Source organism: Melozone crissalis, unplaced genomic scaffold, assembly GCF_028551555.1.
Source record: "Melozone crissalis strain CALT ecotype California unplaced genomic scaffold, PUWL_Pcris_2 ptg000132l_1, whole genome shotgun sequence".
In the NCBI taxonomy this organism is placed as follows: Eukaryota; Metazoa; Chordata; class Aves; order Passeriformes; family Passerellidae; genus Melozone; species Melozone crissalis.
The window spans coordinates 1,783,749-1,801,732 of NW_026535905.1; the positions used below are offsets into that span (position 1 = coordinate 1,783,749).

General features: G+C 44.8%; 1 protein-coding gene and 1 non-coding gene across 2 annotated transcripts; both read left to right on the plus strand.

Moving 5' to 3' along the window:
• The first annotated feature begins 78 nt into the window (after positions 1 to 78).
• On the plus strand, positions 79 to 17,575 carry PTCD3 (pentatricopeptide repeat domain 3). Its single transcript, XM_054293286.1, has 24 exons — positions 79 to 173; positions 1,707 to 1,756; positions 2,226 to 2,265; positions 3,272 to 3,317; positions 4,020 to 4,088; positions 4,534 to 4,638; positions 5,009 to 5,132; positions 5,849 to 5,967; positions 6,361 to 6,431; positions 6,733 to 6,820; positions 6,905 to 6,965; positions 7,247 to 7,329; positions 7,971 to 8,115; positions 8,697 to 8,747; positions 10,562 to 10,645; positions 11,545 to 11,573; positions 11,846 to 11,949; positions 12,645 to 12,723; positions 12,815 to 12,905; positions 13,558 to 13,643; positions 14,562 to 14,710; positions 15,536 to 15,577; positions 16,441 to 16,599; positions 17,287 to 17,575. Exons 1-24 carry the CDS (start codon positions 82 to 84, stop codon positions 17,372 to 17,374), a joined length of 2,055 nt encoding a protein of 684 aa, XP_054149261.1. The 5' UTR covers positions 79 to 81; the 3' UTR covers positions 17,375 to 17,575.
• Positions 7,028 to 7,169, plus strand: LOC128948564 (small nucleolar RNA SNORD94). The gene has a single exon (XR_008484123.1). It is a non-coding gene; the product is annotated as a small nucleolar RNA SNORD94 (small nucleolar RNA).
• Positions 17,576 to 17,984: the final 409 nt, after the last annotated feature.

The following is a 17,984-nucleotide window of genomic DNA, read 5'->3' on the forward strand; positions in this document are numbered from 1 at the left end:
GGGGCGGGGCCGGGCGGTACCACCGCCGCGGAGGGGTGGCAGGAGTGGTGCCGCCCGCCTTCCCAGAGGCCAGCGCGGGCCATGGCGGCCAGGCGGGTCGGGGCTGGCTGCTGGCAGCGGGCGCTGTGGCTGGGCCGGCGGTGCCGCCTCCCGGGCGGGCGGGAGAGCTACCGGTGAGGGGCCGCCGGCGGGGAAGGGACGGGCGGCGGCGGCACCGGGGAAGAACCGACGGGCGGGCAGTGCTGGGTGTGTGGGGAGTGAGGCGGGAAAGGCTGCGCAGGCGCAGTGCGCGGTGCCCGGCGTGGCCGGGGCGGTGTGGAGGGAGGGAGCGCCTTTTGTGGGGCTTTTATCTGCTTTTAAACGCCTTTCCCGGGATCTTCCCTGGTTTGAGGCGGCTCGGAGCCTCCTCGGGAGAGAGTTCGAGCGTTTAAGCGATTCCTAGAGGTGAATCTCACGAAAAAGCGAATGAGCGCTTTATGGAGGCTGAGGAAGCTGGGGCTGTTAAGCCTGGAGAAGGGAATTTTGTATATAGACCCCAAAACTGAAGGGGGCCTGCCAAGAAGACAAAGACTTTTCATCAGGAATTGTAGTGATAGGAATAACAACGAATAATAAGTACAGATCGAAAAAGCAGAAGTTTAGATTAGATATTGGGAAGAAATTTTTTTGTGTAGGAGTGGTGAAACACTGTCCAGTTGCTCAGCGAAGTTGTGGATGCCCCAACCCTGTCAGTGTTCGAGGGCAGATCGGATGGGGCTTGGAGCAACCTGGTCTGTGGAACAAGATCTTAAAGGTTCCTTCCAACACCTTCACATTCCATTATTTTATGCGATGGCTTTGTTTAGGGGCTGTCTCAAATGAAAAGGTCCCACTTCACTGGGCAATCGTTACTCATTTTTGGGATGGCAAAATCATATTTAATGAGTTTGTGAGCCTTCCCAGGAGCAGCTGTGCAGTGGCACGGTGGAGCACAGAGCTGTGGATGCACTGAAGGCCAGGGCTGCAGGAAAGCTTTGCTGTTAGGTTGCTTCACGAGCAAAATGAGTACAGGTATTTTAACATAAGCCTTAGTTTGTGCTGAAAGCAGTAAAATGTGAACAGTGGTGAGCAAGGCTTGAAGCAGTGAGCGCATAGCAGCTGCTCTGTGGTACTCAGCAGAGTCCATGGTCTGAGTGTGCTGCAGCTGTGGCTTTGTGAGGAGCTTCTGCACCTCTATAGAGACATCTGGGCATCTGCATCTCACCAGGGCTACATCATTACTCTGGGTTTTCTCCTTCTGTGAACACTACTCATGTCTAAAGTTGTGGGGTTTTTTTAAGTGCTGCTTTCAGCATGATCCTGTCTCTAAAGCATAAAGAATCTTTTCTTATTGATGTCTGTGATTTTCTTTCTAAGATGCACTAGTTTGTGAAAACTACTTTAAAAACATTGTACCCCAATATTAAATAATCACAGATTTTTTTGTAATAAAATTTTTCACATACAACCTCTTGTCCCTTGAAACCAGAGCCTTAAGAGAAATATCAAATATAAGTTTTGTGGCAATAATTTGGAGTTAATAACAGTGCAACATTGCCAGTTACTCTAATGCACTCCAGTTCCCTCTAATGTTTTAGTTAATTCTAAGCTGTAGTGTGTAATATCACTATTCTACTCTTGCTGTATTGCTGTGACTGCCATAAATTCCAACCCCTGGTTGTTTATAGGAGCTCTTCAAGTAGTCCTGCTCTGGGGAAGACTGTGGACAATCCACAAGGTGAGATGGCTTCATTACTGGTTCCTTGCATATGTTCTTTGATCTCCAAAGAATACAGGAGATAAAGGTGATGTAAACACCCTCTTTGCCCTCCTTGGATTTTCTCTCTCCCTGTCTTCATTGTGCATAAATGTCCTGGATTATCTTGATTCCCTACCTCATCACCCATCAGCTCCATGCTCCAAGAGCATGAACTGAGTTGTGCAGCTCCATGAGCCTGTGTTAGATTGTGGCTTTAAAATCATTGTTTTAGTACTTTCATCTGGATCACTTCACATGAACATTCTTGAATCTTGAAATTTTTTCCTGATATCAAATCCAAACTTCACCTGGTGCAACTTGAGGCCATTTGCACTTGTCCTGTCACTTGGGAGAAGGATTGACCCCACCTTGCTACAACTTATGGGGTCAGAATTTTCTTTGGGCATTCCTTTGTTTCTAATGAACTTTTTAATATTGTTTCTCACAGTAACTCAGGAAGAAATTGTGCTCCCCCGAAGAAAAACATGGTGAGTGTTTGCTTTTGAAATCTTCACTTGAAAAGAAAATCAGTGTTAGACAGCTAAATGTAGTCTGTCACCAAAACTGAAAAAGAAAATTGAAGTTCCTGTGTTCCTTGATGCAGTGTCCCACTAGGGGTTTTCCTGCTGATTTGGAGCTCTGTGAATACTCTTGATTCTTACTCTCTGCAGATCATGCACACTGCATTCCTGACATTTCTTTTAAAAACACAACAACTGCATTTTTAAGCATGTTTCTGTTTCTTTGTAAAAGATCACATTTGCTAAAGATCTGTAAACCCAAGTTCATTTGGGTGTTTGCATGTGAAAGTGTTTCTTCAGCAAAATAAGACTTGATTGTTGATAACTGAATAAATCCTTAGAAATCACACAACTGAACAAAACCTGTTTTGTTGGGAGCACTTAAGATGGAATTTCATTACAGCAAAAATTAAGTTTATGGTCAAATAGTGTCAGCATGTAAACCTGAAATAAGGCCACCTTCACCAAACACTTTCACTGGCCTTTCCTTGTTTGCTTGAAACCACAAAAGCCTTAAGGTTTCACAGGCACAGGAGTCCTGAGATACCTGGATTTGGTTTGGTTTATTTCTTCTTGCAAAGACATGTCTTGTAGAGAAACTTAATATATTTATCCCTTGGAAATGCTCTAGGAGCAGCATTCCAAGGAATTATTGTCTTGGAATGAATGTTTCTCCCCTAGGATATTTCTTTGATAATGTATTATAAGGGCAGGAGTAATAGCTGTAAACACAGATGCTCTTCTGGTTTTCCTCAAGATCTTTTTTTTTCCTGGGATTGTTTAAGAACCAAGACCATTTTGCATTTTTTTTTTATTTGTGAGAAGTGATGTTTTGTTAGTGCAGCAGAAACATTATTTCCTAGAGCTGAAAATCCTTGTGGGTTAGGATAATCCTGTGCTGGTTCTCCAAACAAAGTCATGCACAGCATTCCAAGTCTGCAGCTGAGAATTAACCCAACTCCTTTGTGCTTAGGGATAAGCTGGCCGTGCTCCAGACCTTGGCTTCTACTGTCAACAGGGTGAGTGCTTCTGTGGGCTTGGGGATGGCTCAGGGTCCCTTCTGTGCCACACCCTGGTGCTCAGGAGCCCTTTAATTTCTGCTTTGGCTATAAATGAGAGATGGAGCTGTCACATCAGGGTTTTCCCTTTGGCTCAGGGTGTTTTGCTGTGTCCTTAAAGCCTCATTCATGTGCTAAGAGAGAGCTGCAGTGCTGTGGTAAGGCTGTCACTACCACAGGGAGCAAGCTCCTTCACCAGTTCCTTCCCAATCCAGAATGTCCTTCCCAATCTCAGTCCAGAAAAGCTTTAAAAAGTGCAAGGAGTGTCTGCTCTTGCTGGGCAAAACCTGGAAATGCTGGGATGCTGTGCTTAAATCCCATTTATCTTGAATTCTGGGAATTGAATCAAAACTTGCCAAGTCCCATCAGCTTCCCAAGACTGTTGCACTTGGGGTCCTACTTTGCAGGGCACTCACTGCTTGATATATTATAGGCAGGGCCCTTTTGTCACCATGTTAGCCTGCAAGGGTGTGTGTAAAATGGAAACATTTTTGAAATTATTTCCAAACTTTTTTTTAAATTATTTTTTTCTTTTTGAACAAGAGGAACTTCCATTAGTGGTTATGATGGAAGAATTCCTTGTGCCCTAAATTCCATGAGGCAGTGTGTTGTGGCTGTGCACGTAACTATAAACTTCTCATTGCTGGGCTCTTCTTTCTACAGGATCCTACTGCTGCTCATTACATGTTCCAGGATGACCCTTTCCTGATGCCAAGAAATGCAGCCAATTCTGTAGGTATTTCCTTTCACATCCTTGATAGCTTCCTCCTGCCTTTGTCTGGGCTGTGAATGCTCTTACCTAACTGAAGCCTGGTTTTGATTACAAGAGAAAATGAGGTATCAGATTGCTTTCAGAATTTTCTCTCTAAAATGAGATGGTTTTGAGCTTGAGGTAGTAGTGCAGCATTTCAGATGTCTGAATTGTGTCCCTTGATTGAGTAACAAACAAGTAGAATTCAATGGCATTTAAAGAATAGAGATTCTTATACTGGCATGAATACCAGAATGTTTATCTGGAATGTTGTCCCTGTGATTCTAGTAAGTTGAAAATTATTCATGAGTTTAATTTGATCCCATCAGAGTATTCATTGTTAAATAATAAATAAAATGTTTCTTCTAATTCTCAGCCTTGTAATCTGTGTTTTTCTCCATCTTGTTCTGTCTCCTTTCTGTGCAGCGTCTGTATTCCTTGTCAAAGGAGTCTGGGAGAAATGCTGCAAAATACATCATAAAGAACTTTCCTCAGTATTTTGACAAGACTTTTGCAGAGCCCAACGTACCAGTAAGCTTTTTGTTCTTTATTTTCATTGTATTTGTGCTTTGTCACTGAAATCTGCTGTTGGACTGGTCCAAAACTAAGATAAAAGGATAACTTTTAAAATGTTTTGCACAGTATGAACACAGTACTGTATTTCCATTATGTTTTTGTAGTGAACATTTTTCAGTATCATATCAGGTTCTTGAGATAAAAGTAAGAAAAGCAGTGGGTTTTAGGTGTTCCTTCCTGGCACAAAGTGAGGGGTGAGGATGTGTGCGGTCCTTCCTCACCAAAAGGACTGCTGTTGTTAGGCTGCAAGCAGTGCATTGGGTGAAGAATAAAGGATATGTAGAGAAGGTTTCAGCTTGTGACCAACTTCCCCTGTTTGTTTTAGAGCCTGATGCCCCAGACCCTCACCCCTCAGACTGAAGGAGTGAGCGAGGAGGCTCTGAGGGAGCGCGTCCACCTCAGGATGGTGAAGGAGTCTGTGGACATGTTTGATCAGCTTCTGCAGGCAGGTATGTGCTCACCTGCCAGCTTCTGTGCTGGAGCTCTGCTTTAATTGGGCCAAAAATACTTGAGTAGCTGCCACAGGCTATGGAAACAATTGTGTGACTGTTGCTTCTTTCACAACTGACTCTGGTCTGGTGAAGTGGAATTCTCTAGAATTCCTGGAGAATCTTAGCCACTGCTTGTCTGACAGGTCACTTTGGTGATGAGGAGAACAATTGGCTTCTTGAAGAGAAAGCAGATTAAATGCTTCTGTTGATTTTGAATGTTTCATAGAAAGTGAAACATGCAGAGTGTTCTTCACAGCAAGATGTATCCTAGGAAGAGTTATGAAAAGCACTAGAAATTTCAGATGCTGTGTTGGGCTTGTGCTGCTTCACAGTTCTGGCTGAGAGCTGTCACTTCCTTCTCCTTGATCAGGAAAACTCTACTCTTTCAGAAAAACTTGATCAGGAAAACTCTACTCTTTCAGGAAAACTTGATCAGGAAAACTCTTCTCTTTCAGTGGCTTCAGTAGAAAAACATACTCTAGTTCAGTGTTGAAATTGTGTCCTGTGATGACTGGGTTTGTGGCAGTGCTGGTGTCACAGCAGGGTTAGGGACTTGCTAGAGAATATATTTGTGTTGGAAGAGGGCAAAGTGGTGTTCAGAGGGTTTCTGATGTGGCTGTAGAGTGGTGAGCTCTTCACTTTCTCTGACTGTCACAAATTCTCATTTTCTAAAGGTACCCCTGTGTCTCTGGAGACCACAAACAGCCTTTTAGATTTGTTATGCTTCTATGGAGATGGTGAACCTACTCCTGAAAAAGAGCAGGAAGAAAAAGAGGATTTGGAAGAACCAGGGGTATGGAAAACTTGTTGATCTCTATTTATTCATACATAGTTGGGAGTATATCGAGGTGACATCAAGATTTTTGTACTGTCTGCGTGGGAGATGCCATGAGGTGGATCAGATGCAGTCAACATTCCCAGGACATATTTCTGTTACAAAATTCCATGACTGACCTAGCAGCAACAGTAGTTTGTGTAAAGCTCTTAATATGTTTAATGACATAAACATTATTCTCACTCTAGCTGTTGCTTCCTGAATGTTATGATAGAAATTATTCTTATATAACACATTAAAAAGCACCTTTGTTCCACATTGCTGAACTTCAGTTTTGTTAGCAAGTCATGTCATTTGATGTTAAATCATAATTTAACTCTGAGAAACTTCTTTTTGCACAAATCTCCCCAGGTGGATGCTTCAGAACAGAAAGCTCCAAAGAGACAATTTCGAAGAGGTGCACAGTCTGGCCCCAGATGGAGGTATAGAAAATGTTACCAATATTCCCATATTCCATGGGTTGTGCAGTTTTATTGTTGTTACAGAACACACCTAAGTCTTGTTAAATAAACCTGTGTTTGCTGGTCTTTTAAAGTGTTCGTGGAAATCTGGTAGGTGACTGTAGAGTAGTTTCAAGTGTCACAAGTGTGATATGTGAATGTCAGTCTTTGGGGGTACAGCCCTTATTTTGTTCTACATGTTGAATCCTTCTCCTAAGAGTATCTTTTATTTGATTCTTTAACATTTATCTTTAACATTTATCTTTATCTTCACTGGTTCTAGGGAGAACAACCATGCTGAAAGGATATTTAAGATAATGCCAGAGAGGGATGCACACTCCTATTGCTCAATGATCCGTGGCATGGTGAAGGTAAAGTCATTCTGCAGTGCTGGGGGATTTTTCCAGCTTTTCAGATCTCACATACTCAGAGATGGTTTATTTTTGTTTTTGCAGCACGGGGCTTATTCTAAAGCTTATGACATGTACATAGCCTTGCTGAATGAAAGGCACAAGGGTGAGTGTCTCCTGGCTGGGCTTTGTTGGGCAGAGGAAGCCCCTGTTGGGCACTGTCTGTTCATGGCAGTGATGATTGGCGCAGGGGTACGGACCTCAGCTGGATCATGGGAGCTGAATGCAAACTGGGAATTCCAGTGCAGCTGGCGTGTGGCTGGCTCTCTGGAAAGAGGTTTGCATGAGACTTTGCCAGAAACTGAGCCATGCTAGAACAAACTGTTTCAAACTGTTTCCTGTAGGCTATGAATTGTCATTTAAAATGGATTATCTTACGTTTTCCAGCTGATGTGCACACCTTCAATGCACTGATCAGAGCAGTCCCGTATCTAAAGGACAAATTCGTAGAAAGATGGGAATTAGCCAAGGTAAGGAGGGTAGAGCAGACGAGGTGGGGTAGTGGTAAGAGTGGGCTCTTTTACTAATAAGGGTCTGCCTTATTAGTGAAATTTTGCAGTTGTTGGAAGATCAAAAGCAAGAACTTTGTCCCCAGATACTAATCTCTGCTGTAAAAGAAGTACAGTAGTTTAAACAGCAAAGGTAACTATGGAGGAGTGGCAAATGTGAAAAACCCAACCTTGCCTTTGCAGAGTAATTTCCCTTGTGAGATCATATCTGATCCAGGAACTGCCTGGACAGAAAGTAATTGGGGAAATTACTTCTGGGAGATAAAATAAATGAACAATTTTAGATAAAAACTCTGAATTTTAATTCATGGTGTTGTGACAGAAATGGAATTTTGAGTTTTAATGACACTTCAGTAAGGAAAAATATTATGTAACTATAAAAATGTTCCATTATGTTCTAGAGACAATTCTCCAGAATTTATTCTGATATAATGTAGCCTTGGGGTTTGATCATTAAAAATTAGATAGTACTGATTAAATAATCAGTTAAAGGGGAGTAGTTCACTTGAAGGGGGTGAGGAAATGTATGTATAACCCACCTGAAAGCTGAACTGTGATCCATAATATATGTAGCACTAAGAATTTGGGAATTTTGTTTTAAGGACTTGCTGACTCACATGGCTCAACAGAAAGTGCAACCAACTCTGCTAACTTTTAACTCTGTACTGAAGAGCCTGAGAAGATGTGGTGGTGTGGGCAGAACTATGTCCTTATTTGTGTTAAAGGAAATGGAAGCACTTGATATAGGTAAGAGAACCAGAGTATTTATTACATGCAGTGATTATGATGAACAGAACAGTTAACACAGGAGTTCAGCACCACAGAACATGGTGGTGATTCCTTGACTCCAGGGGAGATGTACTTCCCAAGGCAGTTCAGGTCTATAGATCTGCATCTCTACAGAAAAAGCTTTTGATCTAGATGATGATTTTTTCCTTCCAAATAAGTATTGCAGAAACAGAAATATCTGCAGAATTGATGTCCTGTGGGCTGTGCTTTGCCCCAGTAACATGCTTGTTGACAGGCTAAAGATTCCATTCATGTGCAAAAGGGAAATTAGCTGTGAAGTATTTCTGATTTTAATTTAGAGCAGGGAAGCTTGGCTGCTCCCCCATAGAAATAGGATGCTCCAGCTGGTGGAACAGTGTTGGATATCCCCTCTCCCAGGTGTGTGTAGTGGGGCCTGGCCCAGCATTAGGGTGGGCAGGGAGGGATATTAGAGTACATTTGTGCATGCTGCCTGGCTGGAGGAGCAGCCTGAAGTGGAGCAGGGGCACACAGCTCACCAGGAGTGTGGCAGTGACTGCAATGTTTGTTTCTCTTTCCAGAGCCCAGCCTGGCATCCTATGACCATCTGCTCTCCGTGTATTACAGAGGCGGTAGGTGTGGCACAGAGTGCCTGGTGTGGCACAGAGTGCCTCGTGTGGCAGCTGCTCTGCTGCTCTTCACACGTGATGGGTGTCAGGGTCCGTCCTGACAGATGACCTGATGGTTCGTAGGAATGATGTCAGAGTGCAAAAACCAACACGGTACAAGGGGGTTTGCAGTGATAATCAGATCAAATGCAGTTTTATTGAAATAACCACAGCAAAAATGTGATAGAGGGATTAAGGGAAAGAAAAAGATAGAGAAAGAGAGAGAGAAGGAGAGGGGATATAGCTACCAACGCAGAGACGAAGTCCTTTGGTGCAGTCCAGCCGAGGGTCCGCCTGCTACGCTGGGGAGATCTCAAAGGCTCTAGCTAACTCAGAGGTTTTTATTACTGAAAATTGTGAGGGGGGGAAACAGATACAATAGGGAACAGATGTAAGAGGTAGTCCATGTTCTCAGCAGTAAATGAGCTTGATAGATGTAACAGGTAGTCTATGTTCTCAGCAGTAAATGAGAGCCATTGTTTTCTTGCTCCAGTGGTCACAACCTGCAGGCAAACATCTCGCTTTGGCCAGCTTGCCTCCCCACACACCTCCCCTGGGCTGGGGGTTTCAGTCCCAGTCCTTGGAAGGAGCAGAGGGGCCTGTTAGGAGTTTCATATCTCAGTCCTTGGTGGACAATCTTCTTACATCTCAGTCTGTCTGTCACGGTGCTGTAAAACAGGTGAGGGTCTTCTGTGGGAGACCACCTGGAACTCAGGAGAAGTCCAGCCAGGCCGAGAGCTGGGACAGCTTCCAGAGCTGCTATTGTTGCAAACGGGGCATGGTGCCCTCTTCTAGCATACAGCAAACACTCCTGTGAAAACAGTAGCTCCACACTGAGCTTTCAGCTCTCAGGGCCCGTGGCTGTGACTTTTCTCCTTCAGAGCCAGATATAGACAGGGGGGGGTCTTCTCTTCAGTGGGCTCCCAAGGACGATCGTGAGGCAGAGGAGGGAAAATTAGGACAGACTCTCACAATGGGTGAAGGCAGTTCACTTATGGACTGAAAGACAACTTTTAATGGGTGTGATCTTAGTGTTCCTGTGCTGCCTGATTCTGCTTGGGTGATAAAAAAGGATAACCTCATACAGGGAGCAAATGCTGCTCAGTCACTGTGGAGGCTGGGTCTGACCACAGTGTGTGATTTCATGTTGTGCCACTCCCAGGGAGTTTGTTTTCCTGCAGCAGTTCTTCTGTGCATTAGAGCTGTCATGAAAAACAGCTGTGTTAGAAACAGGAACCCAGCTGTTTAAGATCCCATGCCCACAGATTTTTGACTATAGGAAGAGAATAGGCAAACTAGCCATAACTGCAGTCCTTGTGTTTTAAGAAATGTAAAGGAATTGCTCTGGAGTCTCTCTAGGTTTGGTTCTGGAGTTTGGGGGCTTGGTTTTGGTTTTCCCCCTTTTAAATTTTTGTTGGTTTGTTTATATATAAAATATATTTATATAATATACTTTCAAGTATATTATATAAAGCATAAATACTTTGCTTTTTCTAGTGCAACTTTCTAACAGACAAACTTCCAGGCCTGCTTGATTTCTTGCTAGAAAGCACTTCTATCTTTCTGAATCTGCCCTCCTGATGTGGAAATGTGGCAATAGCAGGGCAGATTTTAGAGCAAATTAAATTGCAGCTGGTGTGGAGCACCATGGAAATTTTATTTGTTTAAAATTATGTTGCTTGTTCTCAATTTTGTAGTGTATTTGCAGACTGATGTTCTTCACAAGGAAGTGCTTGGCCCAGCTGAGATGCGATGTTGTTTGTCTCTTTGTCCCACAGTTGAAGCTCAGTCATCAGACATCATCTCTGAGGTGTTAAATGAGGTTGAAAAGCGAAGTTTCACTGCTCAGGACCCTGATGATGGTAAGGACTTCAAGCTTGAGTGAAAAGGTACCTGTGAATGCCAGGTTTATTAGGCCAGGATAAATGCATGCAGCTTGCTTCTCTCGGGCCCTGCTGATATTTCTGGAGACAAAGGGCAAATTCCAGTGTTAGGAATTGTGCTGTGCATTGCTGCACTGGCTTCTGTGTGAAAGTAGGTGTGTGAATGAGCATTTTAAGTCCATGTGATAAAAAATCCTAGGGTTATTACAAGAGCAGTTTAAGGAGGAGTAGTTTGATGAAATGATGCACATCAGGTGAATGGCAGGTTTTGTTTTAAGTTTTCCTATTTTAGTTCTTCCTAATCCAGTTGAGAAAATTTCATTAAATAAAGCTTCATGGGAAACTGGAGTGTGGATCTGTAGGAGGGGAATATCCTGAACTTCCCATGTGGTTCTGGCTCTTTCTGCCATTTGTATGTACACAACTTTGCCCTGAGAAGTTCATAAACCTTTCTGTAGGTTTGGAGGCAGATGCAGCTTCCATCTGAAGATGGGTTTGGCAAAGAAAGGTCTCTAGACAAAGTGGTGTTAATGGAGTGTTGAAAGCCACTCTTCATCAGCTTTCTTCTTTGTCTTTGGAAGGATTCCCGGAAATAGCCAGAATGTTGTACCCCTCCTTGCTTTGCTTCTGTCCTGCTAGATGTGTTAAACTGTTTCTTTCTGTGCTCTGTGTTGTTGCTAGAAATGTATAAAAATCCCCACCCAACTCATGCCACACCAAAGGCTACAGGAAAAGCAAAGAGCTCTGCTATATTGTCAAACTGAGCTGCAGATTGAATTTCTAATTGAACATACCTCATGGAGGGAGGGAGGGTTAATGAGGGGTTTATGTCTCCTTGGAAGGTTGAATTTAGCAGACTTTTGTTTGCTCCCTTTCAGCCAACTTCTTTAACACGGCCATGCAAGTGGTAAGTGCCTCTTCCTTGCCATCAGAATTCCTTTGAGCCCCTCCAGCTGTTGGAGAATTGCCTGTGAGTTTGCATCCTGTCACACAAGGTTTAGCTTTCAGTATCTCCCATTTTCATCTGTGCTCATCACCTCCTCCTTTCTGCCATAATTCTGCAGTTCTTTGCTTGACCCCTCCCTAACTGGTAATTTGCATGCCTGTGATATGTGCATGTACCTCTGTGACTCCTGTGAGTTACATTTGGTCCCAGCTCCCACATCTGGTGTATTGCAGTGCTGTGATCTCAAGGATATCAAGCTTGCCTATCAGTTAAATAGGGCCCTGGAGAAGGGAGACAACTGGAAATTCCTGGATGTGGATCGGTCAAACGGCTACTGGTGAGTGAAGGGAGGTTGTGTTCAGCATTGGCTGCTGCAGTACAAACTGGGATTCAGACGCTGAGCACCAGCTGGTATTGTGTGCCCAGTTTGGGAATTAGATCTTTCATAAGAGCAGGGATTGCTCAGGATTTATTTTCAGCTTGTGGCCTGTGAACTGAAATCCAGTGTCTTGGAGCATCAGTTTATCTCAACACCCATCCAACAACTAGAATAACCAGTTGTGGCTTCTGCCATTCTGTTGTGTACCCTGCATGGCAGCTTTGGAGGTAACACCAAACAGCAAATTTTCTTTGTGTAGGGATGTTTTCCTAGTCAGTGCACTGGATCAAGGACTCAGGCTTGTCTTGTCAACTTGCATAAGTAACAAGGTTAATTTAGTTCAGTTCTTATATCCAAAAGCTGCTTTTGAAACAGATTCAGGTACCTTAAAACTGGAATCAGGCAGGAAGATTTTTAATCTTTAATGCTTTTTTAATATATTTTAAACCAGAGTGGTCTGATTAGTTCTGCCAATAATCTAGTGGCAGCATTGAGCTGTTGTAAGGAACACTGCTGCTTTTCTGGCATGGAGTGTGGCAACCAGTGAAATGTCCTTGATGTGCAAAATCTGATCAGCACACCATCATCTGCTGGTAGTTTCATAGTTTGCTTGATCTAGTCATCACTGAATTAGGATGGTTTTTTCTCTCTAGGTCGAAATTCTTTTCATTGTTGTGCATGATGGAGCAAATTGAGGTGGTGTTGAAGTGGTACAAAGAAATGTCACCTTCAGTAAGTGTGCACCATGGTAAGAGCTGCAGAGCTTCTCCATGGAGAAATGGAGCAGTCACAGGTGACTGAAATTATTTTCTTCCTTCTTCAGGTCTTCTATCCATCCCCTAAAAATATATTGGACCTCCTTCAAGCTCTGGATGCAGCAAACCAGTTGGAAGTGATCCCTTCAGTCTGGGAAGGTCAGTGGTGGCCACATGGCTTCGCAGTTTGTCTGACAAATGCCAGGAGCAGTGCAAAGTTGGAGCTAGTGCAAAGCCTGGAAACTTCCCATTTCTTGGAGTAGCCATGATAAGGTGCAGTGCTTGCCTGTGGTATTGAATTACCTGGACCCTCTGCAGATCCTTGGATAAGATTTAATCTAGCCTCCCAAAAAATGAAAATGAGTCACTCCTTAGTCCTCAGCAGATGGTGGTGGAGGGTTCTGGCTGTGGGGGCTGTGGGCCTCAGTGTCCAGCAGCAGTTCAGGTCCATGTTCCACTGAGGGCTGGTGACTGATGCTGCAGACAGTGCTCTGTGTGATGTTCCCTCCCTGGTCTGTGACAGGGTCACCACCACCAGGCTGGTCAGTGCAGGCACCTTGAGGGCCATTGTCAAGGGGAGGGGTTGGGCTGTCACCCAGAAATCCTGAGCCCAGCAGGGAAGGGAAGAAGGAATCAGATTCGTTTGTGTATTTGGTGCACAGCATCTGATAATGAGGGGAAAGAAGGGGAACTGAATGTGCCCTACTCAGTCACAGAGAATGGTTCTGCCTTGTTAAATTGTGCTGGGATATTGCCAGGATTTGGGAATGGGGTTCTGGTCACACCTACCAACTGCTGCCTCTCTAAACAGATGTGAAACAGCTGGGCTTCAGCAGGAGACAAGACCTGTTGGAGGAGTTCTTGTCTCTGATGAGCAGGGAGCAGCACCCCAGTGAGGTAAGGAAGCTGATAACTCCCATCAGCAGCTGAGCCCCCACACAGCCACCTGCTGGCTGCTCCCCTGTGAGGTGGTGGGGGGAGAAGTGTACCCCCATTCCTCCTTTCCCCAGCTTTATCTGCTCAGCATGACATCCTGTGGTCTGAAACACCCCTTGGGCATTTAGGGTGTCCCAGAGGTGTCCCCTCCCAACTCCTTGTTGTGCCACACACCTTGTGCACCCCCAGCCCATTCCCTTGATGCTCTTTAGGCACTGCCCAGCAATAACAAAAATATCCCTGTGTCATCCACATACTTCCCATCTTAAATACAAAACACAGCCCCATAGTAAGAAAGAGGAAAGTAAAGAAATTTCACTCTATCCCAGCCAGAATCAGCACAGAAGCTCAGCAGAGTAGTGGTGTCTCCCCAGCTGTAGGTGAATGCTGTATCCCTGGTCAGTCCTGGAGATCCAGTTCCAGTGCATCTGCCACTGCAGATTTCCAGATCCATGTGAGCTTATCCAGGCCTGCTAAACCACTTGGATTGTGTTCAGCCTACAAAGAAACCTCAGATTAGCAGAGCAGGGTCCCTTCTTACCAGGGTTTGGAGAAGTAATGCAGCCCAAGCAGCCACATCTCTGGGGAAGCACATGGCAGAGTCCAGGGATGTTGCCAAGGATTTCATTGCAGTAATTGCTCTCTCAAGCTGAAGGTGTTGAAGGTGAATACAGCTGTCCCTGCAAAGCCACCTTGGAGCTTGCCTAGTGGGGACAGCCATCCTGACAGAACACAGATTTGTCTCTCTGTGTAACAACTGTTAATTCACAAATTTAAACCACATACAGAGCAAACCTATAGGAGCTGCAGGAGGAATTGCCCTGAAAAGCTTCTGCTAATTTCAGAGGTTTTGTTGTTCACAGCACAATGTTTTCACAGGTTCAGCTGGCCTTTGCCAAGTGTGCTGAAGAAATCAAAGCTGTGCATGAGCCTGCTGGGCCGGGGCAGGTGCCACTGGAGTGGACAGGGAGTGCTCTGGGCCACGTTGTGGTGCTGTTCTCCAGGGCTGGGAGAGCCCAGGATGCCTGGTACGTGTGGGTCTGACACTGCAGCTCAAGGCTTAGTCCCAAAATGCAGAAGTGCAAAATCACCTGTGTAGACAATGGGAGGGGATAAAGCCTGCAGGGAATGTGATGGGGTTGTTTTTTCCTTGTTATTGTTCCTTCTTGACACTAAGTTACAGTTGTCTGTGTTAAAAATGGTTTAGAAACTGATGCAGTATCTGGTGTATAGAGCTTTGTACAGCTGCTTATGGCAAGGTGTGGTCTGACAGTCACTGCCCTGAGCACTGCTGAGTGCCAACAAGTTGCCATTTTTGATTTTTAGAACTCTTTAGAATTCAAACTGAGAGATTAATTCGTTTAATTAAATTTTAATTAGCAGCAGTCCTAATTAAAAGTCTAAACAGGCTTTTTTTAGAACTCTGATAGCTAGAATTTACTGTCCTACATGCTCTAAACTTGAAATACAGGTTAAATATCTAGCCTCTGATTTAAGGTTCTGAGCTATTTTCTCTTAAATAGAGATGTTCAGTGTACAGTGATTCATTTGAAGCAAAGAAATAGCAACAAAGGAGTCTTTAAAATACTAAAAATGTGTAGTATTTTAAGATTGCCAAATTGCCACCAGTTACACTTACAATTTCCTCTAGAGTTGAAGATACTTTGTGTTAAACTAATCGGTGAGGTTGGCTGGTACAGATTGCATTTGCAAGGATACGGCATGAGATCCATGGGGAAGATTATTTCATTAATTTGAATTTACCTGTGTTTCAGTGGATTCAAGAGGCTGAATATCTGTCTGTTCCTGTTGTGTGTGGTTTTAAAATGACTCTTTTGTTTTCTTTTGAACAGGAACATGATGGAGCATTTCCAGAAAATCAACAGGATTCCCACGTAAGTATTTTTAGGTTCTCCAGTTACTGTCTCCCCTTTGGCTGAGATCCTGAATTTCTGTTCAGGGATGAAGGAATGGTTTGGGATGGAAGGGACTTGTAAAGGTCAGGTAGTCCAACTCCAGTTGGAACTGACAGTAAAGGTCCATTTATTTCCAGAACAGGAATGTGTGTCTGTCTGTGAGCATGGCTGTTTGTTCATCCAGTGGAAATATTCCAAGAGCTTTCTGTCTTGGAATATGTTTCAAACATGTTGAAAGTGCAAAGTGGGAGGGAGTGAAGCAGTTGGTGTCTGAAGCTCTGGGCCATGAACTCAGCAGTGCAGATCAGTCTGAGCAGGGCTCACAAACATCTGATTTCCCACATGCTCAGAAATATTCCAGTATGCCCTTAACCAAGCACAGGTGTTTCAGAGGTGCCTGATTTCTGAAGACAAGTTTATCAAGTCAAATGCTAAATCTGAGGTGGTTCCCTGTTAGGTTACATCAGCTTGCTTGTCTTGGGATTCTGGAGGAGGGAATTGTTTGAAGTAGAACACAACTTGTAAGGAATAGTAATGGGTTTTGTTTGGGTGTGGGGTTTATTTAAATAAAGTTGGAGCTTGCCCCAGTGAACACCATGAGGGTGTGTGGTACCAAAGCTACACACCTAGTGGCTCTCTGTGCCTGCTCTCTTCTGCTGGGACAGAAGTTCCCAAACTTCCCACAGAGCCTTCCCTCTGTACCAGAGGTGAGTTCCTGGCAGGAGCAGAGATATGAACTGGTAGATGTGAAAATGTCACTTTCTCCCTCTCTAAAGCATGGGCTGTAAATTAATGGGCACCTCTCCTGTGACCCTGACAACAGTCCCCATTTGCCTTTGCAGTGACAAAGTGATGGATGAGTTCCTGAACTGTGCTAAGCAAAACAATTGCCCAGATGAGGCAATTAAGATGGTAAAGCTGGCAGCATCCCTTGGGCTTCCCTTATCTCAAAGGCTGAAAAGCAGAACAGAGGAGGAATTTGAACTCTCTGAAACACAGAAGTAAGTTGGAATGTTTCATGTTCCTGCTGAAGGGGAACACAGACAGGGTCTTGGAGGGGCAGTGCCTTTGGAAAGGCTTCTCTGACAAGGGAGCAGAGACAACTGGCTTTGGTGTGTTGACTCCAGGACTGAAATGGCCCCTCAGTTTTTGGTTCCATGCTATATCCATCCCACTTAGGCGGGAATTTTCCATGGTGGGGTTAGCCTTACCCACTGCTCAGTCCTGCTCTTGCCTTCCTTTCCTGGAATATTTTCCTAGCTGGGTCTGGCTGCCTGAAGGCACTGCTGCAGCCCAGTAGAAGCAGTGGGGTGGTACAGGTGGTACAGGTACAGCCCTGCATGTGGCTGCCACGTCCTGAGGCTTGTGCTCACCTCTCACTGCTACAGCCAAGCCCAGTGATCCTCAGATGGTGATCAGGGCTTGAGGGATCACAGTTTGGAGCCAGATGTGCTCCAAGGGAATAAATACAAGCCCAGCACCCCTGACAGCTGGCTCAGCACTTGGAGGGAGCTGAAGGTGTTGGCTTTCCCAAGAGGATGTGCTTCCACCAAATGCTGGGTGTCCTTTGAGGACAGTAGGCACTAGACAGCCCATAATGTTCTCTGTGTTTGCCTGGTGTTTGGGGGTCTCTCTTTTCAAGCACAAGTCACACAGGTGACTGATGACTGATCTGTTTGACATCACAGGAAGGCACTGGAGAGCATCGAGTGGGATGGCGACAGCAGCGACAGTGACAGCAGCGACAGTGACAGTAGTGACAGTGACCGTGAGTAGCTGTCCCTCTTCCTCTTGGGAAAGCTGGGAGCAGCTGTTGCCATGATACCAGGAGGCTTTGGAAGGAGTGGAATTGCTGAAGGAATGGCGTCTGGGAGCTGCTGCAGCACTGATGAACGCTCAGTGTGTTCTGACGCGGGACCTGCTTGGCAAGACACCGTCCTCGTGCCAGCTGGAAGCTGTTAAATCTGCTTGGCAATGTGGGACTGCCCCAGCTCTCCTCCCCAGCACTCCTGATAAACAGCATCACTGAGGGTGCAGGGCTGCAGGGAGAGGGGTGCTGTGCACCCTGGAGGCTGCTCAGGCAGGCACAAGGCTTGCACAGCTCCAGCAAGACTCCTCATGGGCCTCCTGTCACTCGACCCTGCACCAGCTGTGACTCCTTTCCATTCCTTTGCTGAACTACTTAAATACCAGGACTACTCTGTATATAAACACTGAAGTAATGCAATACTCAGCACCTGTGGTGTTATTCCTCTTCCTACTGCTGTTTTGGGACAGGTGTTGGAGTCTAGATGTTAAATTATACTTTGTACAGCTGGAAACTGTCTCTAATAAATGCTGACCTTAAAGCTGGCTGTATTCTGATAATCCTTGAGCAAAAACTGGT

Bases quoted from the DNA above. Each gene is read 5' to 3' on its own strand.
- PTCD3 (XM_054293286.1), top strand. From the start codon at position 82: ATGGCGGCCAGGCGGGTCGGGGCTGGCTGCTGGCAGCGGGCGCTGTGG. The intron at 5,133-5,848 runs GTATGTGCTCAC...CATTTTCTAAAG, and splicing joins TGATCAGCTTCTGCAGGCAG to GTACCCCTGTGTCTCTGGAG. The intron at 6,966-7,246 runs GTGAGTGTCTCC...TACGTTTTCCAG, and splicing joins GCTGAATGAAAGGCACAAGG to CTGATGTGCACACCTTCAAT.